This window comes from Acanthochromis polyacanthus, chromosome 3 (genome assembly GCF_021347895.1).
Source record: "Acanthochromis polyacanthus isolate Apoly-LR-REF ecotype Palm Island chromosome 3, KAUST_Apoly_ChrSc, whole genome shotgun sequence".
NCBI classification, from domain to species: domain Eukaryota; kingdom Metazoa; phylum Chordata; class Actinopteri; family Pomacentridae; genus Acanthochromis; species Acanthochromis polyacanthus.
The window spans coordinates 29,565,854-29,593,172 of NC_067115.1; the positions used below are offsets into that span (position 1 = coordinate 29,565,854).

Genomic DNA, 27,319 nt, shown 5'->3' on the forward strand with positions numbered 1-27,319 from the left:
ATATCTCCATAGAGGTACAGAGGAACATTTCCAGCAACCATCACTCCTGTGTTCTAATGCTACATTGTGTTAGCTAATGGTGTTGAAAGGCTAATTGATGATTAGAAAACCCTTGTGCAAACATGTTAGCACATGAATAAAAGTGTGAGTTTTCATGGAAAACATGAAATTGTCTGTGTGACCTCAAACTTCAGCAAGTTTTCCAAAAGAAAAACACCATTTCTAGGTTCTGGTTTCCTAAATTTAATAATATTGTCTCACATGACAGCAAACTGATAATGCTTTAGTTTTGTGTCTGATATCTGACAGCCACAAGAAGGTCAACTGATGATCTTCAGCCGCAGTGATAGCTTTGATCACCTAAATCTGAAGGATGTGACTGAGAGAAAATACAGCAGCCTGGATAAAACACACACACACTCTACAATGTGCACACAAACAAAACAATGCTCTAAAACACAGTGACTGTGCCAAAAAAAAACTGACTGTTTCATGTTAAAGCTGTTTTATGCAGTTTTATATAATTATACATCTGCTTTTATCTGAATCAAGCAGTCAAAATGTTTCAAAAAAACATCATTTGATTTCAAAGTCACAGTTTACAGTGTAATCAGACATTGAAGATAAGATGTATTAACCCTTGTGTTGTCTAGTTTGAAAATGTGAAAAAAAAAAAAAAATCACAGTGACAGTTCTGATGTCCACATTTTCAACATTTTTGGGAGATCTTTGAACATTTTTTGGTGGAAAAAAAAGAAATATTAAAAATGTTTCTTTAGAACATTCACAAAAAAACAGTGAATTTCGCTGGATTTTGGTTGATTTTTATGTGAATGTTCTTAAAGAAAATATCAGAGGTTTTACTGATATATATATATATATATATATATATATATATATATATAAAATCACTTTAGATATTTTTAGGATTTTTTTTGGAAGATTTTTACTAATTTTTTGAAAATATTTACAAGAATTTTCTTGCCAAATTTGCGGTATGTTTTTTAAATAAAATTTTTAAGGAATTATTGGAATTTTCCTCCTGAAGGTTTTTCAAATTTTCAGAAATTTGGGGACATTTTTTGCAGAATTTTTGGATTTTCAGACAAGGAAACAATACTTTTTGGTTCCCATAAATGAAGACAGTAGAAGGAGTAAAGGCAAAATGATAGTATTTTTTCTAATGTTTAGGCTATGGTGTGTCATGTCATCTTTAATTAATTAGATTTCTGAAGAAATTATCTCCTTTGCTATCACCCTACAAGCTATTATCTCTAAAATGTAACCTGAGGAATGAAATTAGCTTATAATGCATCTTAAATGTGAGGCCTGATTACAATATTAACTATAAAAAAGCTAAAGTTTAATAAAAGACACGTTTTGTGCTGTGAGCACAAAAATAAAATGACATGTATTTGAATATTTTGAGCTGTATACTTACTTAAAACTGCACTAAACAGCTTCAGCATAAAACGCAAGCAGTTTTTTTGGACACATCAGCCCCAAACCCTGGGTTTTTATCTACTGAAGTAGCTTTAATGGACCTATTTAACTCATATAATAGTTTTATATTCGTCAAATGTTGAGTACAGCCCAACCTTGTAGCAACATTATAGTATTTTCTCCTATGTTTAGTTTGCTTCTGGTTGCCACAATAAAGAAATTATGTCTTTTTACAATTACCCTAGAAGCTATTATCTCTAAAATGTAAAATGAGGAATGAAATCAGTCACAATGTTGGGACTCCATTCACTATTTGGCAAATACAAAACTGCATTAAATGAGTTAAATAGATCCATTTAAGGTATTTCAGCAGGTAAAAACACAGTGTTTGAGACCAGTGTTGTGCCAAAAAACTGATTGTGTTTCATATTAAAGCTGTTTTATGCAGTTCTATATAATTATACATTTGCTTTTATCTTAATCAAGCATTTAAAACGTTCAAAAACACATCATTTGATTTCAAAGTCACAGTTTACAGTGTAATCAGGCCTTACAGTTGAGATGTATAAAAGGCAACATTACAGTATTTCTTCCAATGTTTAGTTTGTTGTGGATACCTTTTACATATGCAATGAAGAAATTATCTCTTTTTAGAAGTTATCTCTAAAATGTAACCTTAGAAATGAAATCAGTCACAATGTTGGGGCTCCACTCACTATTTGGCAAATAAAAAACTGTATTTTATGAGTTAAATAGGTCCTCTAAAGCTACATCTGTAGGTAAAAACACTCACAGGCCACTGAGGAGGTTTAAAACAAACACACAAGAACTGCTCCAACAGAATGCAACCACTTTTTTTTTGGCAGAGGACCACTTTATGGAGGACACCGGGGCTCAGCTGAGCGTGTGTCCGCTCAGAGGAGGCTGTGGAGCCGCATGGCAGAGCTGCAGCAGAGCCACGATGCTCCACCGGAACCGGCACCGGTCCGAGCTGAACACACGGCCCCGCAAACGGAAGGAACTCACCTTTGAGACGGTCATATGGGGACGAGATGCGGCGGCAGGTGCTGGTTTTTCCCTGAAGAGGACGCACAAGAAGCCGGGCTGCTGCTTCGGTGGGACTTGGCGGTAGTCGGCTGGTTATGTCACCGCCTGCTGCTGCTGCTGCTGCTGCTGCAGGGTGGACGCTGGAAAGTCATGATGCCCGGCTTAACCTTGACTGTCCCAGAAATGAAATAAATAAAAGCTCACATGCAGGACCTTTCCCTCCCAGACAGGCTGCAGATACACCACGGGGGAAAAAAACAGCAGGAGCCGGTGCAGGAGGAGGAGGAGGAGGAGGAGGAGAGATCCGAGCAGAAGATGCGACTACAGGGGAGGAGGAAGAGGAGGGAGGGGCGAGGACATCCAGAAAAATAAAACCACCAAGTGCATGAAAGATCCCAACAAGTCTGCACAGAAGGACGGGAAATACATACGAAGAGTTCATTTGCAAAAACAGATAACTCCGTTTTGATAAATTTTCAGAAAACTTTTTTTTTATCGAGGTAATATCAATCAAGCTGAAGTTGAGTGGATTTGACTCAGTAGAAAAATACATGACAAAATAGAGAAAAAATAATTTATTAGTGTTATTATTATTATTTCAAATAAACAATAAAAAATAGTTTTCTGAAAATTTGTAAAACGGAAAAACGGAGTGACCTGTTTTTGCAAATGAACTCTTCATATATAGATTAAAGCTGAAGCAAGGCTGCATCATTTAAAGACATTTACCAGGAGTTAAGTACAATTTTGTAGTATTTTACTGGAGTATTTTAATTTTATAGTACAGGGGTGTCCAATTTGATCTCCACTGGCAAGTAAAATCACAATAAAACAACCTATAAATAACCACAACTCCTAATTTTTCCTTTGTTATAGTGTTAAAAAATGTACATTCTGAAAATTTTCATATTTAAGGAATTAAAACATTATGAACAACCTGAACTTTTTTTAACGAAAAATAAGTTAAATTTCAACATTATGCCTCCGTTCATCATTTACACATTACAACTTACAGATCACAGAGTGTTTACAAAGACACAAAACATTTAGTCACAGGTATCTGGAACTGCACAATATAGTATTTTACTATATGATCAAAATGACAAAAGCCAGACAAAAAAGACAAAAACACAACAAAAACAAGACAATATATTACAAAAATGAGACACAAAATAACAACAGAACAATGAAAAATCTGGTATTTTACTTTATGATCAAAACAACATGACATGGTCTAGAAATTATTTTAAATTTATAGTTTTACAAATTTACAATTTACAGTTAATGCCTTCTCTGTAATCTTTACACTTTATAAAATCGTCCTGTGGCCCGAAGATTTTACACAAAAGCACAATAGTCCCATCTGTTTTAGTTTTTTCAACCAGAAATGCAATATATACCGTATTCACTGTAAAAAAAAAAAAAAAAAAAAGGCACACTCCAATATTTCATTGGACCACCTTCAGCTCTGACAATGGCACACATTCACCGTGGCATCGTTTTGATAAGCTTCTGCAATGTCACAGCATTTATTTCTGTCCAGAGCTGTATTGATTTTCAACCATCAGCTTATATTGATGGGGCTGCACATTGGAGTAGTGGTTAGCACTTTCGCCTTGCGGCAAGAAGATCCCGGTTCAAATCCCAGGGTGGGCCTGGGATCTTTCTGCATGGAGTTTGCCCCCCCCCCAGCACGATCCTAGTGACGATAAAGCGGTGTATAGAGAATGTATATAAGGAACTTATATTGATGATGGGAGAGTCAGACAAAGCCTTCTCCAGAACATCCCAAAAATTCTCAGTGGGGCTGAGGTCTGGAGGACAATCCATGTGTGAAAATGACGTCTCATGCTCCCTGATCCACTCATTCTCAATGTGAGCCCCATGAATCCTGGCATCATCATCTTGGAACATGTCCATGTCATCAGGGAAGAAAAACTCCACTGATGTAAAGATCTGGTCATTCAGTATATTCAGGTAGTCAGCTGACCTCATTCTTTGGGAACATAAAGTTGTTGAACCTGACCAACCCCAGATCATAACTCTAACCCCCACAGACTGGTAGACACTAGACATGATGAGTTCATCACTTCATCTGCCTCTCTTCTTACCCTGATGCCCCCATCACTTTGGAACAGGGTAAATGTGGACTCATCAGACCACATGACCTTCTTCCATTGCTCCAGAGTCCAATCTTTGTGCTACCTAGCAGGCTGAAGCCTTTTATTCTGATTATCCTCACTGATCAGTGGTTTTCTTAGAGTTACAGCTGTTTAGTCCCAAGCCCTTGAGTTTCCTTCACATTGTGCGTGTGGAAATACTCTTACTTTCACTATTAAACATAGCTGTGAGTTCTACTGTTGAGTTTGTTCCGACCACATTTGTTCCTCAAAGATGATGGTTCACCACTATCCTTCAGGTTTTAATAATGTGTTGGACGTTTCTCAACCGGATTTTAGTAGTTTCAGAAAGTTCCTTAGTTGTTTTCTTTGCTTAATTCAGGCCAATAATTTGACTCTTCTGAGACAGATTAACGTCCTTTCCATGACCACAGCATACGTCTTCCTACATGGTTGTTTAAGAAATGAGAAGCTCCTCACTGCATCAGCTGGGGTTAAATAAGTTGTTGCAGCTGAAACATATTCATCACTGCAGTAATTATCCAATGGAAGGCTCCTACCTATTTGCTTAGTTAAATCCAAGTGATGACTTGTTTTGGATCAGTAGTGTGTGCATGTTTAAATGCATATGAGATCATATATGTTTGAGCTGATGGACATGCAAACGTGCACAGTGTAGTCCATAGGGAAACTGCACTGAAGCAAGCTGACAGAAAACACAGATCACAAAGCAGCAGAGTGAAAGTGAGGCAGAGGCGCCATCAGAGCTAAATACATCAGCTTTGCCTTGGGGCCTTGAAACGACCGTGACTCGTAAAATGTGGTCAGCAGAGAGCAGAAACATTGACAGGAAAGAATTGTTAAACACTCACAGAATGATGTGTGTCACAGTGCTGGACTCCTGGATTGAAAACTTCACAGAAAAACAACATTCACTCTATGAAAGATGAATATAGAAGAATAATGTTTAAAGCAGGGGTGTCAAACATGCGGTCCGTAGGCCAAAACCAGCCCTCCAGAGGGTCCAGTCCGGCCCGTGGGACGATTTTGTAAAGTGTAAAAATTGCAGGGAAGACATAACCTGCAAATTGTAAATTTGTAAAATTGTAAATTTTAAATAATTTCCAGACCATGACAAGTTGTTTTGATCATAAAGTAAAATACTAGATTGTTCATTGTTCTCTTGATATTTTGTGGCTCATTTTTGTAAGATTCTGTCTTGTTTTTGTTGTTTTTTGTGTTTTTTCTTTCATCTTTTTGTGTTTCCTTTTTGTCTCATTTGTGTTTTTTTAATCTAATTTTTTTATTTTGCTTTATTTGTCGTTTTGTGCATCAATTTTGTTGTTTAGCGTTTATTGTCTCATTTGTGTTGTTTGTCGTCATTTTGTTTCTAGCTTTGTTATTTTTGGTATAGTTTTTGTCATTTGTCCATTTTTTTTATCACTTTCTAACTTTTGTCTAGTTTTTTGTGGTTTGTTGCTTCTTTTGTCATTTTGTGTCTCACTTTTGTTGTTCTGTGTCTTGTTTTTGTCTTTTTTGAACATATTTTTTCTTTTTGTCTTTATTTGTCTCGCTCATGTTATTTGTCTATTTTTTGTCATTTTGTTTCTCGCTTTTGTCATTCTTTTCATTTTGTCATTTGTCAGTGTTTTTGTCACTTTGTAACATTTCTGTTACGTTTTTCTTTTGTTTTGTGTCGTTTGTCGCATTTTTTTTCAATTTCCTCACTTTTGTTGTTTTGTCTCATTTTTAGAATTATAATTTTGTCGTGTTTTTTGTCTGATTTTTGTCTCACTGATCATAAAGTAAAATGCTTTGTCATTCAGGTTCATATACTTGTGACTAAATGTTTTGTGTCTTTGTAATGTGTAAATGATAAACTGAGGCATAACGAACTTATTTTTCTAAAGAAATTTCAGGCTGCTCATAATATTTTGTCAAAAGATAGTTCCTTAAAGGTGAACTTTTTTGCACTGAAACTAAGCAAAAATTAGGAGTTGTGGTTATTTATAGGTTATTATGCTCTGATTTTACCGGTGCGGTCCACTGGAGAACAAATTAGGTTAAATGTGACCCCTGAATTAAAATAACTTGACACCCCTCATTTAAATGATCATTGCGACCCTAAAAGTTGCAGAAATGCCCAAATGAATTGTGAAGTATATTTTTAGAAGTTGTTGTTTTAAACTTTTCATAATATTCTAAATAAGGTACAGGATGCCATGTTGAGTGTGTGGTATGGTTCATGTCTTCATTTCATGGCGTTTGTTGCCCCCTAGTGATGAAACCCAGCCGTTACAAGTCTGACACAACGTTCAGTTATTCCACTTTATGTCGATGAAAGAGAACAGGATTTTTTAGGGTCCGAGCACTGACGGTGCCGAGGACAGGCGGCGCAAGGGCAGAATCCCGACAGAGTTGATACCGGGCCAGAATCTACAGCAGGAGTGGGTGACTGAAAGTTGTCAGAATGCTCTGTTAAAGTCTCAGGATGTGGGAATGCCGATTGGTGGAATTTTACAATTTCCCATGACACAGGTAATGCTGTGATGCTGGCCTGTACATGCTCCAATCTGCCTCAAAATTTCCATGTGATCAGACTCAGCCCCGATAACATACCATGTGACATACATAGGCCGATACCCGTCAGTGATAGCGCCACCTGGTGGACAGTTTTAATAGTTTGCCATCAGCAAGGCCATAGGCTGAAATTACTCCTGCTTGGATTCGCTGACCAGCAAGAACGCAAAGACCCGATCAACACTGCTTACAGCTTTATTTATAATTTATTCTCCAGTTACTGAAGGATTAGACACAGAGAGAAAATTAATTTCAGCAAGTCGAAGATGCCTCTTTTCAGGTTCAGTAACAGGATTTGGGAAATAATCCTGGACAGAAAAACACAAAAGTCTGACAGTGGATTTAGTAAAATTTAATTTATCTACAATTATTCCTCCACACAGGCATACAGATAGATTCCTTTCTTTCATTTTAATGTGGCTCTTAAATTGATAAGTTACACAATATCATACAGAAGCTGGATGCCAGTATTGGACAAAAAGGTTGCAAAAATATTTGTCTTTACATCTTTTCTGTCAGTGTGTTGCAGCATATCGTAGAGCAGTCGTGAAATGGAACAACTCTGAGTGTTAAATACTGTGACGCTGGAACTCCAACTGATTGGGGGAGCGAAGACAAAAGACAAATTCTGGGCAAAGCACAGTGACATGTCGCAGGACACGCTGCAGGTGTGTCGTAGTGGTGACGGCAGCAGTGCAGGATGGGAAAAAAGGCGGCCTGAAGGGCTCACCAATACATCTGTGATAAAAATGGGAATCCTAACAAATCTTTTCTTACTTGCATGTTGCTACATTTGTGTTAAAATTAACCGAGCTTTTGTGTGTGTGATTAGGAACTATATGACGACACATTACAATAAACACACGACTGGTAAAAATCCGTCACAAACTGCCGGTAAACGTAGCAGAGATGAATGCACTGTCCAGTTCAAATCTGAAAACTGTCACTGAAAACTGAACTGCTGCAAAGAAGAACTTTATCTTAAACAAACGATGTCCAAAATAACCAACGTGTTCATGTGATGTGACGGTGGAAAAGAGGAATGGAGACGGCAGGGCAGCTGGGAGGAGAAACCGCTTCGATATATTAGTCCTATCTTCGGTTTCTCAGGTGGGTTTCTGCAAAGTCTCTTCTTGCTCGCTGGCAGACAAATTCCCATTTCTTCTCCTTTCAGTGTTTTTCCTTCTAGTCCTCATCTTCATCCTCCTCGTCATCGTCGTCCGTCTGGTCCCTGGCGTCGAGGTCGTCCTCATCTTCCACCTGGAAGGAAAGTGTCACAGTCTAACTAAAGCAAACACACGAACACACAAAGCTGAGTGGTCGGGATATAAACCATGTCTTTCTAGATATTCCTTTATAACAGGGGTGTCAAACTCAGTTCCTGGAGGGCCACTATCCTGCATGTTTCAGATGTTTCCCTCTTCCAACACACCTGATTCAAATAATCAGCTCATCATCAAGCTCAGCAGAAGCCTGATAACGAGCTGATCATTTGAATCAGGTGTGTTGGAAGAGGGAAACATCTAAAACATGCAGGACAGTGGCCCTCCAGGAACGGATCTTGACACCCCTGCTTTATAATAAGACTCACTGCACAACACATGATTATAGCATTCTGCTGGTTATGTTTAAAGCTCACAAAGAGAGAGCAGAACTTAAAAGGAACAGAGATCTTCATAAACCCAAGATTTAAAACCAGATTAACCCTCCTGCTGTCTTCATTTACGGGCACCAAAAAATATTGTTTTCTCATCTGAAAACAAATCCCCAAATTCAGCAAAAAAATCCCCAAATTTGGCAAGACAATACTTGTGAATATTTTCAAAAAATGAGTAAATATCTAAAATGATTCCAAATATATCAGTAGAACTTCTAACATTTTCGTTGCATTTCTGTAAAAGAGGTCAATTTATGGAGCAATCTAGACGAGGAATCAAAAGAATCTAAATCACAGCAAGATTTAAAAACCTAATCGAAACCAGCATATTATTAAAATACAAAGAAATGAGGTAAGAGCATCGCAGTGCTTAGAGTCATTTTGTTTGCTGTTGGTTTTTAATGCTCATTGTAAACTGATTGTTATAAATAGCAGATTACATGTTCTTCTTTCTGCTCCTTTTTATTCAGAAGTTTGGAAACTTTTGTTTTTGTATCGAATTTTTTTTGTTTGTCAATGAATGGCATAAAGACTAAAAGTACTGTTGAACACGAACGTCACAGATGATGGAGAGATTTGGTGTCACAAACATGAACAACCTGACGGGTTTTTCTTTCAAAATCAGAGAATAAGAAAGACACAGAGGTGTAATTTCCCTTCCTCAAACTTCTACTGTATCCTGGACCAGGTTCATAGTTTTAGGTTGAAGTAACTCTAAACAGCAACCAGACCAGAGAAGCTCTGAATCAACAAAAATCCTATTTGTCATCCTGAGGTGTCTTTGGTCATTTTTTTAGAAGGCAGACATAAATCAGTGTGAGAAGAGAGGGAAAATACATGACAGAGGTCAGACTAATTTGAAATTTTATCTTAGGTTTTGCATCAAGTTTCAAATTGGTTGCACCATGTCTTATTTCTGAAATCATACAACTAGAACCGTTTACTTTAGACGAGACAGTGGTGTAGTCTAGAGAGAGACCGATATTGATTAACAGTTGTTTACAGCATTTCGTGGTTACGTCACCATCTTCCATGAATATATTCAGAAAGTCTTGTTCCATCATTCCGATGCACGTTTGCAAAACAAATTTTGAGCGGGAACCAGCTGGTGAGATTAACGAACGGATACGTCGTCACACGGCGCTATAGGAGGAGGACGGCTTTGTTTACATTTGCCGGTTTTACATAACATCGGTTTGTGCTACATTCGCGGTCTTTCATTTGTGTTGTTTTTTTTTTTTTTTTTTTTTACTTTTTGCCCTTCATTATGGCTCCCATGCATAAGTCAGACTCTTCTGATGGGAGTACTTGGAAGAAAAGGAAAACCATCTCCATGGAAGTGAAATTAGATGTAATAAAACACTCGGAAAAGGGTGAAACGCCGATGAACGATTATGTGTTAGTGTGGGTGAGTGACATAGGTACTGATGTTATAAGTAGAGGAGCCCTGTACTCTTATTCTGTCTCACACTCACTTATGTGATGTCCATGTTTGAAATAATCTCAGGAGAACTTTTAGAAGTGACTATCAGAAGCTCAGTAATGAGTCTTGTAACACTGCATGCATATTTTAGCCTCATTTTTGTTGTGATTAAAACCTTTAGCTCCAAAATTTTACTTTAATTGCTTCATTATGAAAAACGGCTAAAAAAACTATGTTGTCAGTGGTTTTGCTGATGAACACACAGTGGGAGTTTTATCTGCCAAACACCAACACCAATCATCTTAGAGCCAAATAATTCTGTCCAGTTTGGTCTGATTGATTTGTGATGCCCCAAAATTTAACTAAACTGTCTGGACTTGTCTTGGCAACACTATCGTTTAAATATCAGGTTATTAAAGCTGTGTCAGATTCAAACCATTGTTCCTCTACAGGTTTGATTAGGTGAGCCTTCAGGACTGAAGACAGGTCAGTCAAAACTATCATTTCTCCTGATGCATTTAGAAAACACAACAGTGCAGGGAGTTGTTCTACCGTCTCTCCCAGCTCTTTGAGTCTCTGCTTGAGGCTGTGGATCTTCTGGTCCTGGTCTGCCAGCAGCATCAGCAGGTCGTCCTGCTCCTTCTTGGATTCTTGGACCTCCGTCTGCAGCTTTGTCTTCTCCGTCTGCAGGATGGCCACCGTGCTCGTGGATGAAGCCAGCTGCTGCTCCAGCTCCGCTCGGCTCTCCGACAGCCTCTTTACCTCCTCCTGAGCACAAGGAAGGAAGGAACGAGAGCAAAGAGGTGGTCGTCCAGTTTTATTCTTCAGTTCTTGTGTAAATTCTCTAGTTAGATTAAAGTAAGATTAATGTTGAGCTGGAAAATTATTATAAAAACAGATGCTGAAGGTTTGAGGAAGCTGATAATGTCTGCCAGATGATATATAAATATAAAACAAGTCAAAATATGATTAAACATCTGTATAAATACACATAAAATCACACTAGTTTCCAAAATGACTCAAAACAGTCCAAAATGACTGCAAACATGTCCTCAATTACCAAAAATTTGTCAAAATTACTCAGAAAATGTCTCAAATGGCTTGAAACGTGTCCAAAATGTCTCTGAAATGTGTCTAACATTACTATAAAAATATCCAAAATAACTTGGAACGTGTCCCAAACAACTAAGAGTTGTAAAAAAGAAAAATAAATGTCTCAAAAGACGTCCAAAATCATTTAAAACTTGTCCAAAATGATTAAAAAATTTTCCCAAATAACTTCAACCATGTCCCAAATGGCTCAAAATAAATAGAAATTCACATTTTTTTCATTTATTGTGTTTTTTTTTTTTAAAACATGATATATACTGTATTTTTCGTGGTTATTTTTTTTCCAAATAAAGAGAAATTATTAGATTTTTTCCAGCATTTTTTCATCAACAAGCTTTATTCTCTATTTCTAATGTTATTAAAAATATATATAGTCTAGCAGATATTACATTTTAGGGCTTTCTATAAAAAATGTAAAATCAAATGTGTAGCAGCATTATTCTGCTGCAAAAATAAAAAATACCGTTGTGCAGCTCGTGGTTGTTGACAATGGATGCAATGATTCCTAAAACCTCCCACACCTCATGTTCAAACAACTTTAGTGATCACAAACCCGACTCGCATATAGAATAAAATCTAGTTTTAATAAGAATTAGAGTGATTTCGAGGCTCACAGAGCACCATCACACTGATTTTCCTCCCCACCTCCAATCTGTGATTCTCAGACGTCTGTGCTGTGAGTCTGCCTTCTAGTTCTGCCATCTTGGCGCCGTCTAATGAGCCGTCACTGCTGGGGACTGCTGTGTCGGAGGACTGTGACAAACCAGAAAGAAGCCAATTGATTTAAGCAGCTCATTAAGCATATTTATATCAAACTGATTTTGTATTTTCATGGAGTTTTTTTTTACCCCAGCTTCAGCTTTTCTGAGCAGGTCTTGTCGCTCCGTTTTCAGCTGGTTGATTTCTGTCGACTGGGACTGAACCTGACTCCTTAAAGCCTCCAGCTCCTGCAACAAAATACACATAAATTACACAACATAAAACATTTTTTTAAAGTACACACAATACAAATATTCATTAATTCATTCTGAGAACAACAAACAAGCAGCTTATAGTCTGAGGTTTAAGTCAGGTAATATTATGTAGTTTATTTTATTGTGATTTTACTCATGCTGACAAGGTAAAGTGTGTGAAGCCCAATTATAATTTATTTTTGTGTGCCACAGAATTTAAAATAATAAAACACATCAATCAGTCACAGTGTTGGACTAGCTGATGTATTCTTTCATTCAGTAAAGGTGAGTACAGGTGTCTGAAGTCTACCGTGAAGCTATTTCATAAATGAATGTTCAAATGTTTGGGGTCATCTTGACAATTTCCTGTTTTCCATGAAAACTCAGACTTTTATTCATGTACTAGCATAATTACACAAGGGTTTTATAATCATCAATGAGCCTTTCAACACCATTAGCTAACACAATGTAGCATTAGAACACAGGAGTGATGGTTGCTGGAAATGTTCCTCTGTACCTCTATGGAGATATTCCATTAAAAATCAGCTGTTTCCATCTAGAATAGTCATTTACCACATTAACAATGTCTACACTGGATTTCTGATCAATTTTTTTTTTTTTTTTTGGGGGGGGGGGGGGGGTGCGCGGCGGCAGCGCAGCAACTTCCAATCGCTGGGCCGTTTACAATCGTCGTTAACAAGCTATCGTTAACGTCGTTACCATCGTGCGGGAGTATCAGCGACAATAAAGTGTTCAAACTTGTTAAATCGGCGTTCAAATAAATGAAATCTGCGGAAATCCGCGGTAAATTCCCATCCCTGAAAAAGAGCGTAATTCCGCGAATTCGCAAAAAAATCACATCCCTGATACATGCATTCTGCTGCCATAATACTCATAAGAATACCACACTAAGTTACACTGAAAATGAATCTCTATCTTTGCATTTCATTTAAACATTTATTTGTTGACAATAAAGAAAACACACAACCTGTCATCCTCATCCTTTACATGTTTCCATTTGAGACCAGGAATCAGTTTTAAGCTCTAAATGTTTCATTCAATTCAATGATTCAATCGATGTTGGTAAAAATGGAAAACGGGGATAAGTGCATCGTGCTGAACCCCACCTGGAGAAGCTCCGTGTTATCCGATCCTCCTGTTGGACCGTCTGCTGTCTGTGAAGCCCCTGACTTCTTAAAAACACAATACAAGAGTCATTTTTACTTCACATACAGTAGTAATTGTAAGACTAACTTGCACACACACACCTACAGTACCAACAACAGGAGCATTTCTCAAAAGTCCAGTTGCTCAAACGTGGTTCAAAGTTCTGTTTGTTGCTGTAAGGAGTCATTGTTTGCTGTAATGCTGTCTGGTTGCTACCACAACTCTGCAGGTGTGGTCTAAAGCGAAGCGTACGTCATGTATTATTCAAAGTCTGACCAGAGTCAAAAACTACACACAATGTCAGTAATAAATGTTTGTCAGGCAACAAGAGGAGACTTGGAAAGCAGCTTGTCTACCATCAATCAGTCTCCAGTGACTGAATAGTGGCCACACTGCTGTTTAGGAAAAACACTCCTCTGGGTGTTACTGAGCTGTTGGAGGAGAGTGTTTTGCCTGCACAGCACACACACACCTCTGTCTGAAGCTCACACAAACAAACACACACTTAGAAACAGGGTGAGAAATGATGACCCTCTACAGAGCATGACAACTAAGAAAAAATATTTTCCTGCCTGATCTACACGACCAGTCAAAGGCTTGGACACACCTTTTCATTCAATGTTTTTTTTCTTCATTTTTACTCCTCTTTACATTGCAGATACACACTGAAGGCATCAAAACTATGAATGAACACATATGGAATTATGTAGCAAGCAAATAACTGAAATAAATCTGAATATGTTTTGTATTTTAGAGTCTTCAAAGTAGCCACCCTGTGCTTTGATTACTGCTTTACACACTCTTTTCATTCTCTCCATGAGCTTCATGAGGCAGAACCTGAAATGGTTTTCACTTCACAAAGTTCATTTGTGGAACTTCTTGCCTTCTTAATGGGGTTGGGAATATCAATTGTGTTGTGCAGAAGTCAGGTTGGTGCACAGTTGACAGCCCTATTTGACAACTGTTAGAATCCATATTATGGCAAGAACCAATCAGCTAAGTAAAGAGAAACCACAGTCCATCATTACTTTAAGAACTGAAGGTCAGTCGGTCTGGGAAATTTTAAGAACTTTAAATGAATCCTCAAGGAACTACCCAGGAACCTACCAGGAGCCACCTAGAAACTACTCAGGAACCTACAAAAACTTTGAATGTATCCTCAAGTGCAGACACAAAAACCATCAAGCGCTACGACCAAACTGGTTCACATGAGGACCACCCCAGGAAAGGAAGACCAAGAGTCTCTTCTGCTGCTGAGGAGACGTTCATCCCAGTCACCAGCCTCAGAAATGGAAAGTTAACATCAGCTCAGATTAGAGTCCAGATAAATGCCACACAGAGTTCTAGTAGCAGACACATCTCTACATCAACTGTTCAGAGGAGACTGACCAATCAGACCTTTGTGGTCAAACAGCTGCTAAGAAACCACGACTAAGGAAAAGCAACAAGCAGAAGAGATTTGTTTGGGACAAGAAACGCAAAGAATGGACATTAGACCAGTGGAAATCTGTGCTTTGGTCTGATGAGTCCAAATTTCAGATCTTTATTTTCACCTGCCAGAAAAGCTGAATGGATGGTCTCTACATGCATGGTTCCCACCGTGAAGCATGGAGGAGGAGGTGTGATGGTGTGGGGGTGCTTTGGTGGTGACACTGTTGGAGATTTATTCAAAACTGAAGGAACACTGAACCAGCATGGCTACCACAGCATCCTGCAGAGACATGCTATCTCATTTAGTTCGTATTTAGTTGGACCATCATTTATTTTTCAACAGGACAATGACCCCAAACACACCTCCAGGCTGTGGAAGGACTATTTGACCAAGAAGGAGAGTGATGGAGTGCTGCATCAGATGACCTGACCTCCACAGTCACCTGACCTAAACCCAATCCAGATGGTTTGGGATGAGATGGACCACAGAGTGAAGACAAAAGGACCAACAAGTGCTCAGCATCTCTGGGAACTCCTTCAAGACTGTTGGAAAACCATTTCAGGTTCTACCTCATGAAGCTCATGGAGAGAATGCCAAGAGTGTGGAAAGCAGTAATCAAAGCAAAGGGTGGCTGCTTTGAAGAATCTAAAATATAACACGTTTTGACTTGTTTTCTACATAATTCCATGTGTGTTCCTTGGTAGATTTGATGCCTTCAGTGAGAATCTTTCCAACGTAAATAGTCATGAAAATAAAGAAAAACCATTAAATGAGAAGGTGTGTCCAAACTTTTGACTGGTAGTGTATCTCATGAACTTCTGTGATCCTGAAATCATCCCCCAGTGATTAAACACAGACTCCAACAGACAAACATCTACTAACCAGAGTGTTAATGAGCGCGTCTTTGTCATCAAGTTGTGTCTGAAGAAGCGAGTGTTGTTTGCGGAGTTCCTCCACCTCCTCTCTGAGCTGGGAAAGCTCTTCTGTCTGCAGTCCGTTCATCTGAGAGCCGTCTCCCTGACTGTTAGACTGACTCTGGTTCTCCTTACCTGAAGCCATAACCACGTACACCCATCAGTTAAAATGTCACAGTTACAGGAGTGATGTGAAAGTTGATGTTGTTCCTAAATCTAGACAGGACAAAATTAACTACTGCTTGCCTTCTATTAGAGTTTGAACGCATTTAGGATGTGTTATGCAAAACCAATAAATGTAATCGTGTGTGATGTGTTGTTAATAATCACATGAAGGTAACAACTTAGATTCTTTAGGCTTGTGTCGTTAAAACTTTACTTTCTTATGATAACATCTTTGATTTATGAGATATGGCACCGTAGGATACACAGAGCAACACAACAGAGAAAGGAGGAAATCACAAGAGCTATTAGATTTTTTACAGAACTGTTTAACCCTGTTATTGTAAATGGAAATCACTGCTCACACTGTCCAGGCTTTGGCAGCCTCTTTGAGATGGTAAGACTCAATAAAATCACTACACCTTTCTCTTGTCTGCCAATAATTTGTTACATAATTCCTCTAAAAGCGCAAATTGTCACTTTTCTCCACTCTGTTTATAAAACGTCCTGCTGGTTGTCTCATGCAATCTGTTGTAAAACCGTATCTACGGACTTTGCTGCATATCACTGTAAAGCAGTGAAACGTTATCAGGCCAGCTGGGGTAAAGTTCCACACTACGAAAACAAGATGTTAAAAACACCAAGACAAGATTGAATGTTAATCCCACCATTTCTCTTCTAACATGTTTTTTTTTTCCCAACTATTTTATCTTTAGTACAGAGCGCACACATGAGCAGCTGCCGAGTTGAACCCACCTAATTTGAGCTTGAGGATGTTGTACTGGTCTTTGTGTTGCTGAATCTGCGACAGCTGCTGGGTGACCGTCGTCTGCATCTGTTCGTTCTCAGAGGTCATCGATGCTACCTGCTCTTTCAGCTCCTGTATCTGAGCATCCTGAGGATCACAGCAGAGTACATCAGATACAGATAATTACACTGAAGAAACAAAGAAGAGAAGAAATGAGCACTTTTCCTTCTCTGTAGAGCAGGAAAATTCTAAGATATCCAGTCAGAGAAAATGTATTAAAGCAAAGGTCTGGATCATCATAAAGTCTAACTTGAATTAGTGTGATATATGTTGATGTAACCGAGTAGTTTTATTAGCGTCACATCAAATAAGTTCAGGACAATTCAAAAACATTTTGACATTTACTAAAAAAAAAAAAAACTTCTCATATAGCTGTACATCTTAATATAAAGTGCAGAACTTGAAAAAATAATTACTGAACAACCTGAATCAACTTATATACATCTTTAACAATACCTAAATCTAAAAAAAATTTAACTATTGTAAGATTTCACACTTTCCTTACTGTCTTGTACTTTTTTCCCCTCACAAGAAATATATACATAAGTGGAAAATATATTGTTATTATTATGCAAGAAAGATCATAGTGTTGGTCATATAAAGTCATTGTGAGTAGGGGGACATAAAATTAATCATCTGTCCCAAATGTGTCCTTTTGAATTTGTAAAGAGTATGTCAGTTTTTCCATTTTAAATATTTCCTAACTGTTCCCAACAAATCATCAAGAGTTGGTGGGGCTGAATTTAGCCATTTTCTTGTAATTGACTTCTCACTGGCTACTGCAACAATTTTATATCCCTTCTTTCAGGGTCGTTCTCAAACACATTTGGAGCTCACTGGTGAGTCTGGAACAATACTTAGTTTTGATGATGTTTATAGTTGAGAAGCTGGCTTACAGCTGTATGTTGAGCCAAACATGGTCAGCATGTGCAGGGCTACTTTCCTCAGACCTGGGAAACCAAGTCTCAGAGACCATTTGGAGTCAGAAAGTGGTAGGGCTGGTTCCTCTGAACTGTTCTTTAAGGGCCACATCTGCTTGGAGATCAACCGGCTCCATCTGAAGAGGTCCAGCACTTGCCTACTTGTCTTTTACTCTATCTGGCTCACACGTCCCTTCGTCCTCTTCTCGGTGTCGCGTTATTTATTTTTCTTTTCTGTCTGTCCTCCCCTCTCAACTGTTTTCTGAATGCAGAGCTGCAAAGTTTAGCCCCTGCAATGCAGAGACTTCACTGGCTAAGTCGCGTCACATGGGATGTCTGAACTTGTATGTAATTGATCTGTGTGTTCCTGTGCTGATAAACCAATGCTGTAAACACTGGAAAAGCTGCGCTGGTAAAATAGAAGCGACGCATCAAATTTAAACTCCTGTTTCTATTTACTGATTACAGGTCCACCAGCTAGTGACCTCTGGTGTCGAGTTTAAGTCTGCTGAGTGTATTTACCTGTTCTCTGATCAGCTCTTTGTACTGAGTTACGATGTTGTCATGTTGCTCTAATGTCTTCTTCACCTCCTCTTCCTTCTTCTCCTCTTCAGTGGATTTGTGAACTGCTTTGGTTATCACACCTGTGTGCAGCAGAGACAGCAACATTACGCAACATTAAAATCCAGTGCAGAAGTTCTACTAAACTGTTTTCTGTTGGGATGAATTGAACCATCACTGAGTATAATGAAAAGCCCCTGACTGACCCTCTAGCTCTTTCACCAGCTTGGTGAACTCGTGGTCGAACAGCATCTGCTCTGGAGACGGGAACACAGGCTGCGGCTTCTGGGCCGCCCGTGAATACAGTTCATGTTTGGTGATGAAGCCGAGCTTTTCTACGAAGTTCTCTTTGCCGATGCGTTTCTCGATCAGCTGCTTTAGCTTCTCTCTGGAGACAACAAAAAGGACATCATTATTATTAGGGAATCAAACAAAGTAAAATTTAAGGCAGCATTGTCACCTCGCTAAATAAATTCTGAGACTTTTATACAAGAGATGAAGCTTATAATATGTTAAATGAATATAGACAGATTGCAGTTATTTAAGGTGCTTTACAATGTGCCTCTCATTTATAATGATTGCTTTACCAGATGCAAATATTTACATAAATACACTAAACATACACTGCTGTTCAAAAGTTTGGGCTCACACAGGCAATTTCATGTCTTCTGTGAAAACTCACACTTTTACTCATGTGCTAACATAATTGCACAAGGGTTTTCTAATAATTAGTTAGCCTTTCAACACCATTAGCTAACAAGATGTAGCATTAGAACACAGGAGTGATGGTTGCTGGAAATGTTCCTCTGTACCCCTATGGAGATATTCCATTAAAAATCAGCTGTTTTCAGCTAGAAAAATCATTTACCACATTAATGTCTAGACTGCATTTCTGATTCATTTAATGTTATCTTCATTGAAAAAATGCTTTTCTTTCAAAAATGAGGACATTTCAAAGTGACCCTAAACTTTTGAATGGTAGTGCACATCACTACTGGATATATGACAGTGAAAAGAGGAACATCTGATGAGCTAACAGCATGCAAACTGAGTTTCTAAAATATAAATTTATTTTCCTGTGTGCAAATAAAATACTAATCTTTAACTTGCGTGCTGCCGTACATTTAACTAGTGAGAGCATACAGGAGTTGAAGTGAGTCAAAGACACTAACTTGGTGTAGTTTTCCAGCGAGTTGTCGTTATAATAGATGCATATGCCGAGAAGCAGCGCACACAGGCCCTGCACCAGCCGTTCATCCTCCCCGAGGTTCTCTGAGATCTGAGCCGTGAGCTACAGGAGTCAGCAGGTCAAGGATTCATCACACACTCAGTATCTAACTTTTGCATGCATTTTAACCTCACATGTTCCCACTCTGCCCACTTTATGTTCAGTGGCTTTAACACAGCACAAAGCTGGAATAATAATCACTGATGGCGTGCGAGATGCTTCAAGGATACAAAGGGAACATTTTCCTGATTGTGTAGAAAGTGCGTAACTGCAATTGGACAGTTGCTGATCCACGTACACAGCAACATGAGGAGGCCCACCCTGGTCTGCACTTTGCTTCCCTACAGAGACCGAAAACAAAAACAAAATGTCAACCCGTGCTTCTTAAGAGTTACAATGACAGCAAAAACATTAGCAAGTGTCAGATGCTAACCAATAAATACGGAATATTTTAGAGACTACAAAAAAACTACTTTAAATCATGAAGAATTGGATGTTGGCTGAAGATTTAGTCCAGCATTAGCCCTTAGACGTCTGAGTGATTGGACCCTACACTCTTCTATAAGTGGCTCAAAAATGACCCGTATAAGAATTAATGTGTTTTTCTACGCCAATTTTGTGGTTTTGGATCAGAATAATCATTTGTATTATTGTGGTTTGTCCATTTTATTTGTTGCTTTGTAATTTTTTTGTCAAATTTTTTGTCTCTTTTGCTTTGTTTGTGTCTCATTTTTTGTCATCGTGTCTCACTTGTGCAATATTTTGTCTTTTTTTTGTCTGACTATTTATCTCATGTTTTTGCCGTTTTATTTCTTGTTTTTGTGTTTTTGGGTGTCCTTTTTGTCTCACTTGTTTTCTGTCTTATTTTTTGTCAATTTGCATTTTGTTGTATTCATTGTTTTGTTTCTTGCTGTTGTCCTTTTTTGTCTCATCTGTGTGAATTCTTTCACATTTGTCTCATTTTTTCCCATTTAGTTTCTCTCTTTTGTCATTTTGTGTCTTACTTTTCTAATATTTTATATTTCTGTTGTAATATTTTTGTTGTGTTGTCTTTTTTTGTCTGACTTTTGTCATTTTTCTCAATTTTTTTCATATTGTTTCTCATTTTTTCCGTTTGTGCTACCAATAACAACAGACAATCCGTCCCGTCCGCGCTCCGTCCCTCTATCACCTCTTGTATGATATTATCAGAGATAAAGAGCTTGAGGCAGTAATACAAATATTACTATTCCTTTAAAAGTGTGAAAGATAGCTCAAAAATGTAAATGGCATGATGTAAAAAAAATGTTTTTTGAGGAATAGCTGGAATATGAAATGATAAAAAACTTGTCATTACTAAGATTTTGCAAGAAAACAACTTCACCGGGGCATTTTTGACTCGTTTATGCATCTAAGGGGTAAACATTAACATAACTAGCATTAAAAATTAAATCTATAAGTTCAGCTGGACGAGAGTGTAACACAAGATAACTACGAGATCAAACAAAACTAAATCCTTAAAGGCGAAAGCAAATTTAAAAAAGCAACAAAAGCATGTCTGAACATGTGTTGGACCTAAAAGAAGCATTAAGTCTGCTGGGATGTAATTTCTAAGCTAATGTTTTCCTATCTGGAGATATGGACGGTTAAAATAATGCATTTCATTTCCCATCAACAAAATGTGGAATGGTTAGAATAAATTATCAAAGCTAATTCAAGAAAATTTCAAATCACATCAACAATTAGTAATTAATAGGGTTATATTAAGGCAACAACAGTCAAAACAAAAACATTCAGATGTTTAAACAAGGTTAGGCTGACCAGAGCATGCAAACTGGGGATGAAATATCAGCATTACCACATAAAACCTATTCTTGTTTAATTTTCTGTTTTTGCAATCTTCATTCTACAAGCAATTGCAAATCAATGTGAAATAAAATTATATAATCATAAAATTGCAACTGAAACTTTGGTTGATTTCTAGCTGTCAGCACATGCAAACCAAAATCTGCTAAATGGACCTCGTAGGGAATGAAAAGAGGAGCAACTGAAATTTTAAAAAATGATGTAAAATACTTCCATGAAAACAGCTCTGAGAAAGAAGCTTCAACCTAGTAGTTTACATATATTTATATAAACACAAAGGAAATTAATGCCAGTAAGTAGTGAATTTGTCTCAGTGAGCTGTAAGAAAAGAAATAACGATGATTTTCATGGAGCTGGAACATAAAATAATGAAAATCAACACGGACACATGGCATGATGCACAGATGAATAAAATGTGGAAAACAAACTGTAGCTTAAGGCTGTTAATCAGCTGGTGCATTAATATTTAATGCACGACATGCTTTAAAGAAGAGGGAGGAGACCCGTTTCCTGTAGTGAAACTGAGTAGTTATGGAGATCTGAGCGATGAAGGTGAGGCTAAAAACTTAGCAGCATTCCAAACTACAACAACTTACGAAATCACCTTTTCGGCTTTTGTCTCCAAATGGGACGTAAAAATGAGGAGGAAAACAAAAGAAAGAAAGATGATCACAGGTATTACTTTAGCACAGCACCGGCCTGGCCTCTGCAGAGACATCATGCGTGTACTTCCGTGTGTGTGGATGACTGTGGTGAGAACTACTTCCAATGGTTAGGACTGAAGACTTATTACTGAAATGGAATCGCGTTAAAAAAAAAAAAAATAGAAAGAAAGAAAAAAGGCATTATCTTGTAGGGAATTAATTCCAGCACTGCATTTTTAGTGGAAACCAGCATTAGAAAAGACACCAGTGTCGCTAGTCACAACATCAAACAGCCTAACCGACTACATTCTTGTCAGCCTTGGGAGACGTCACTGATGAATGTGTGGTATTTGTCCGTCTGCTTGGCTCTTTCCTACACATGCAAGGAATTCTTTTACTGAAATGGAACAACAAGTCAACCTAAACGACTTCAGCTACCTTCTGTCGGCTGACACGCTCCCGGACACTTTAAGATCCATCGTTCCTATCTGCAGTCTCACCACTTCCAGTCACAACCCAGCAATAAGTATAAATAAAGGTGAGGGTTGAAGTGTAGAGTAGGGTGTCAAACATACGGCTTGTGGGCCAAAACCGGCCCGTGGGATGACTTTGAAAAGAGCAAAAATCACAGAGAACTTATGGTGCAGTTTTTCAGTAAAAGTAACTGCTTTTTTAAAATGTGTCCATTGTACTGCCACAATTTTTATTTTTTTATGCATAAATCTAGTACATTTACAAGGCAGGGGGACGACTTAACCTTTCTTCTTTAATAGTTCCCACTTTAGTTTGTATGGTGTGATGGTCAGATTACCACACAGATGTGGAAATGAATGTAAATTACAAACAAAATCTAGATCTTGACAAGTTGTAAAATATTAGATTGTTCAGTTCCAGATAACTGTGACAAAATTTTTTGCACCTTTTGTAGACACTCTGTAATCTGTAGGTTGTAAAATATAAATAATAAACTGAAGCGTAATATTGTTAAGATTTCACTCATTTTTCTTCAGAAATTTCAGGTTGTTCATGATGTTTCACAAAAAAACTGTTCATTAAATGTGAACATTTTCATTTTTTCGCACTAAAACAAAGGGAAAAATGTGGAGTTATGGTTATTAGTAGGTTACTATGCTCTGATTTTACTGCTCTAGCCCACTGGAGGTCAAATTGGGCTGAATGTGAACCCTGAACTAAAATGAGTGACACCCCTGGGTTAGAGGGTTGATAGTAGAGTGCAGAATTTGCTAAACATGAGATTGTCCTGGAGGCTCCACTTACCACCACATCTTCCCTACAACAATGAACAAGACTCTGCGATACTTCAAGTATCCTAAAATAGAGGAGCAGCTTTTGTCTGACCTGAATGGGGTGATGCACAGTTTTCAAGCTAAATACCAAACTCTCAGACATGCAGATACTCCCACGTGAACCAGCTGCTTAAGTCTAGGAGACCCTCTTGCTCTTATATGAAAATGTCAACACAGCAGCTGAGCACAGAGTCTGCAAGCGTCCAAACATCCACCTCCAAAAAAGAGCTCATCCTCAATCAAAGTGTTCAAGTATAAAATTAGTGTTGTGTGCAAAGGTGAGTTTAACCTCATTCAGGCAAGGTAAATTCACTCTCACTGCTAGCTTGGGCAGGGTGTAGACATGCATGATACAAGCACTTCAATAGACTATCATAGACTCCCAGAATCGGTTGATAAGGGAGGCTTGGTTCACTGGCTCCACCCTAAAATCGTTAAAACCTAATACTAAGTCCAAAGGAAACATGAAATCATCTTCATTGATAATATGAGGCAAAAAAACAATCCTTCACCACCTACGCTGTGCAGAAATGCATGTAAATAACTGAACAAGACAAACATCAACGAGGGTCCCTCACTCAGACAAGAAAGGCCCAAAAGCTGCTGCATCACAAACATCTTGCACAGACAGATAAGCTCAAAGCAGGTGTTAGGTTGATATCAGCGGAGACAAAAATGACTAAGAACAGTTGCTGTGTCCTTTTTCCCTAAACATCTCTCGAGTGTGCACCTGTGTGGCCTTCAGTTAGGGACAAGGAAGAGGTAGTAGAGAGTTAAAGGGAAGCAAGATCCCCCAACAACGTGGGCCAACGAGACCCCACTACAGATGCCAAGCCAAAATAACTAGGACGAGTGCCACCCAAACACACAGACACACGCTTTACTCACCCGCCGGACGATCTTATCACCCTGCAAAACCACAATAATGTGACACTGTTCTCTTCACAGCGATTGAAAAAAATCAGAATTGACCTTTGTCCACTTGCGAAAACACAGTGCTACCCAGACACACACAGCCCACGACCATCAGCATAACCGCTGTCGTCCTACCTGTGACAGGATGTTGGTGCACTGCTGCAGCAGAGAGACCGGGGGCTTGCCGAGGCTGGTGGCAAGCTGGACCCTCAGCAGCTGCTCCTTCTGGGTGAGGTTGTCCTGCAAGGCGTGAGCCAAGGCCACAGCAGCGCACCAGTTGGAGAGAGAGTCAGCTGAGAACAGGCCTCCGCATAGCAGCTGTCCGGCTGAGATGGAGTTGGCTGCGGAGAAAAAAAAACAGAGCTATTAAAAAACCCTTTAAAACCACAGGCAAAATGTAGTTTGTGCATAGCATCTGACTGTAACTGACCATCGATGGTGGAGGGCAGCAGCGTAGCAACTATCTCCCCCTGGCCTTTCTGGTTTTTGTAGAGGAAACACTGGAAACAGTAAAGGACCGCACAGCGAAGCACAAACGGCTGTCTCTCGTTCACCATGGACATGAGCAGCACTACGATGGCTGGTCTGTGGGGTGATTAGGAAGAGAGATCGAGTTCAGGACTTCCTTTAAGATGGAACCCGTGAGATTCAATTCTCAGCCAAGGTTGTGTCTTACCTGGGTGGGTTTGAAGGCGCGTTGACAGAAGCAAAGTAGTCCTGATTGACCTGTGAGCCCCTGATAACTTCTGAAACTGTGTTGATTGTCTGGAAGAAAGCAGTCCGATCAAAGTTAGGGGAGATGCAGCTCTTGTGTAGAGCTCAGAATCAAGGGGAGGCAGTATGAGCTATTTTTCACTGCAATATGAGGTCCTGCATCTCTACAGAAACAGCACAACTATGGCTTAAAGCAAGGAGAACTCAAAAATATCTTACTTTCATTGGCATAAATTATGTTTTTTAAAAACCAACAAAAAACACAAGGCGAATTTCTTTACACGAAACAAAATATCAAAAAATTGTGGAATTACATCATTTATCAAGTGATTTTGAGGAAATATCATGATTTAAACTTTGATCTGGCTCATTTTCGAGACAGAAGTTACACATTATTAGTTCAAGGGCAGACGATTCTTCACAGATTTCACAGTTTCTTGCTCTAATAAATGTTGTCATTATATTGATTTTATAATAATACATTTTATTCAAAGGCATCATTCTCTGCACTCAAGGACACTGTAAAAAAAAAATACATGCACTATTGTTCAAAAGTTTGGGGTCACCCAGGCAATTTCATGTTTTCCATGAAAACTCACACTTTTATTCATGTACAAACATAATTACACAAGGGTTTTCTAATCATCAGTTAGCCTTTCAACACCATTAGCTAACACAATGTAGCATTAGAACACAGGAGTGATGGTTGCTGGAAATGTTCCTCTGTACCCCTATGGAGATATTCCATTAAAAAAATCAGCTGTTTCCAGCTAGAACAGTCATTTAGCACATTAACAATGTCTAGACTGGATTTTTTGATCAATTTAATGTTATCTATATTGCAAAAAAAACCTTTTCATTCAAAAATAAAGAAATTTCTAAGTGACCCCAAACCTTTGAACAGTAGTGTATATGAATTAAAGTTGCTTTATATGAGCTAAAGTTGCTCTTAATGAGTTGAAATTGCTCTTTTGTATATAAAGTTACTTGAAAATGAATTTTAAAATCAGAGTTGCTCTAAATGAGTTAAAGTTGCTCCATATTAACTAAAGTTGCTCCATATTAGCTAAATGTGATATTACTGGTTAAAGTTGCTCAATAATAAAGTTGCTCTAAATAAGTTAAAGTTGCTCAATGGTATTTAAAGTTACTCAAAAACAAATTTTAAAGTTGAAGTTGCTCTATAGTAAAGTTGCTCCATATTAGTTAATGTTGCTCTATATTAGCTAAATGTGATACTATTGGTTAAAGTTGCTCTATATTAGTTAAAGTTGCTCTTATTGAGTCAAAGTTGCTCTTAATGAGTTAAAGGTAGTTTTGTTTTGTAAAGATAACATGTCTTTCAGACTTGCTAGTGAGTTCTGAGGTTCAGAGGATTAATTTTGCTCTGTAATGTTATTTTATTTATTATGTTCAAAGTAATATTTGTGATTACCTCAGTCAGGATGTCAGCGGGGACACCAGTGGCCATGAGGATGGTACACAGCTGCTGCAACAGGCCACACTGGTACATGGACTTCTGACAGCTGGCTGTAGCTCCAGGAGAGTTCACCGGAGACACCATGACTCGCACCAGCTGCAGTCACAACATCGTTCCAGAATTTCAGAAAAACAATAGCCTGTTATGGCTGTTTTTATTTATTTTTGTTTACAAACAGATTAAATCAACAAGTCGATGTGGCATTTATTATGTGTTTACCTGCAGCATGAGGTGGAGGTTGGTGACCTTCTGGGCCGACCATCCAGAGTTATCATCGCCAACCTCGAACCAGGGCTTCATTCTCTGGATGTAGGAGCCCTCCTTGAAGAAGTTCTGGTTGGAGCTGTTGTTCTTTAGCAGGTTGAGCAGCAACAACAAACAGTCCTCCACCACAATACCTGCACACAATAGAGAGGATGGCTGTCAGGACATGTTGCGAGACAAAAAAAGTCATATTCTCCATTTTAAATTTATGGAATAAACCAGAGATGGGGTTGTATTTATATGTTAAGTGACAACTTCCTCTTACCTCCATCACTGCTGCCCTCTTCTGTGATGATATCCAGCAGACGCTCAAATGCGTTCTCAAATGCCACAATTTTCTGAATGGCTGCGTTGCCTTTAGTCAGCTGTTGAAGCAACAGTAAGCCCTGTTGGTAGCAGAAAACAGGCTGTTACACACCCATAAAAACTTGGTAGCTGCATTGCATTTATACACGGTCTGTCCAAAAAAAAAAAAAAAAAAAAAAAGGTCACCACTTGGATTTAACTAAGCAAATAGATAGGAGCCTTCCATTGGATAATTATTGCAGTGATGAATATATTTCAGCTTTAATCCTAGCTGATGTAGTGAGGAGCTTCTCATTTCTTAAACAACCATGTCAGAAGA

At 38.4% G+C, this 27,319-nt stretch overlaps 2 protein-coding genes across 7 annotated transcripts in view; both read right to left on the reverse strand.

The window, feature by feature from the left end:
- Positions 1-2,826, reverse strand: part of coro2aa (coronin 2Aa) — an 82,118-nt gene extending 79,292 nt beyond the window's left edge. Inside the window, exon 1 of the mRNA XM_022213362.2 lies at positions 2,470-2,826. Within this exon, the coding sequence (XP_022069054.1) occupies positions 2,470-2,484 (15 nt within the window). The 5' untranslated portion in view covers positions 2,485-2,826. The remainder of the gene's footprint in view (positions 1-2,469) is intronic.
- A 4,700-nt stretch (positions 2,827-7,526) lies between these two features.
- Positions 7,527-27,319, reverse strand: part of uso1 (USO1 vesicle transport factor) — a 28,422-nt gene continuing 8,629 nt past the window's right edge. For 3 of the 6 annotated variants that reach the window (XM_051945596.1, XM_051945594.1, XM_051945592.1), the window contains 18 exons: positions 26,960-27,080; positions 26,650-26,828; positions 26,386-26,526; positions 24,913-25,001; positions 24,667-24,821; positions 24,372-24,577; positions 24,210-24,230; positions 19,756-19,866; positions 19,470-19,588; positions 18,504-18,685; positions 18,259-18,380; positions 16,765-16,903; positions 15,815-15,981; positions 13,461-13,526; positions 12,229-12,327; positions 12,026-12,133; positions 10,823-11,038; positions 7,527-8,450 (listed from right to left, as the gene is read on the reverse strand). In XM_051945596.1, the coding sequence (XP_051801556.1) occupies positions 8,376-8,450; positions 10,823-11,038; positions 12,026-12,133; positions 12,229-12,327; positions 13,461-13,526; positions 15,815-15,981; positions 16,765-16,903; positions 18,259-18,380; positions 18,504-18,685; positions 19,470-19,588; positions 19,756-19,866; positions 24,210-24,230; positions 24,372-24,577; positions 24,667-24,821; positions 24,913-25,001; positions 26,386-26,526; positions 26,650-26,828; positions 26,960-27,080 (2,316 nt within the window). In that variant the 3' untranslated portion in view covers positions 7,527-8,375. Of the gene's footprint in view, positions 8,451-10,822; positions 11,039-12,025; positions 12,134-12,228; positions 12,328-13,460; positions 13,527-15,814; positions 15,982-16,764; positions 16,904-18,258; positions 18,381-18,503; positions 18,686-19,469; positions 19,589-19,755; positions 19,867-21,974; positions 21,990-24,209; positions 24,231-24,371; positions 24,578-24,666; positions 24,822-24,912; positions 25,002-26,385; positions 26,527-26,649; positions 26,829-26,959; positions 27,081-27,319 lie in introns of all 6 variants that reach the window. The other 3 variants (XM_051945597.1, XM_051945595.1, XM_051945593.1) reach the window with 2 other exon arrangements.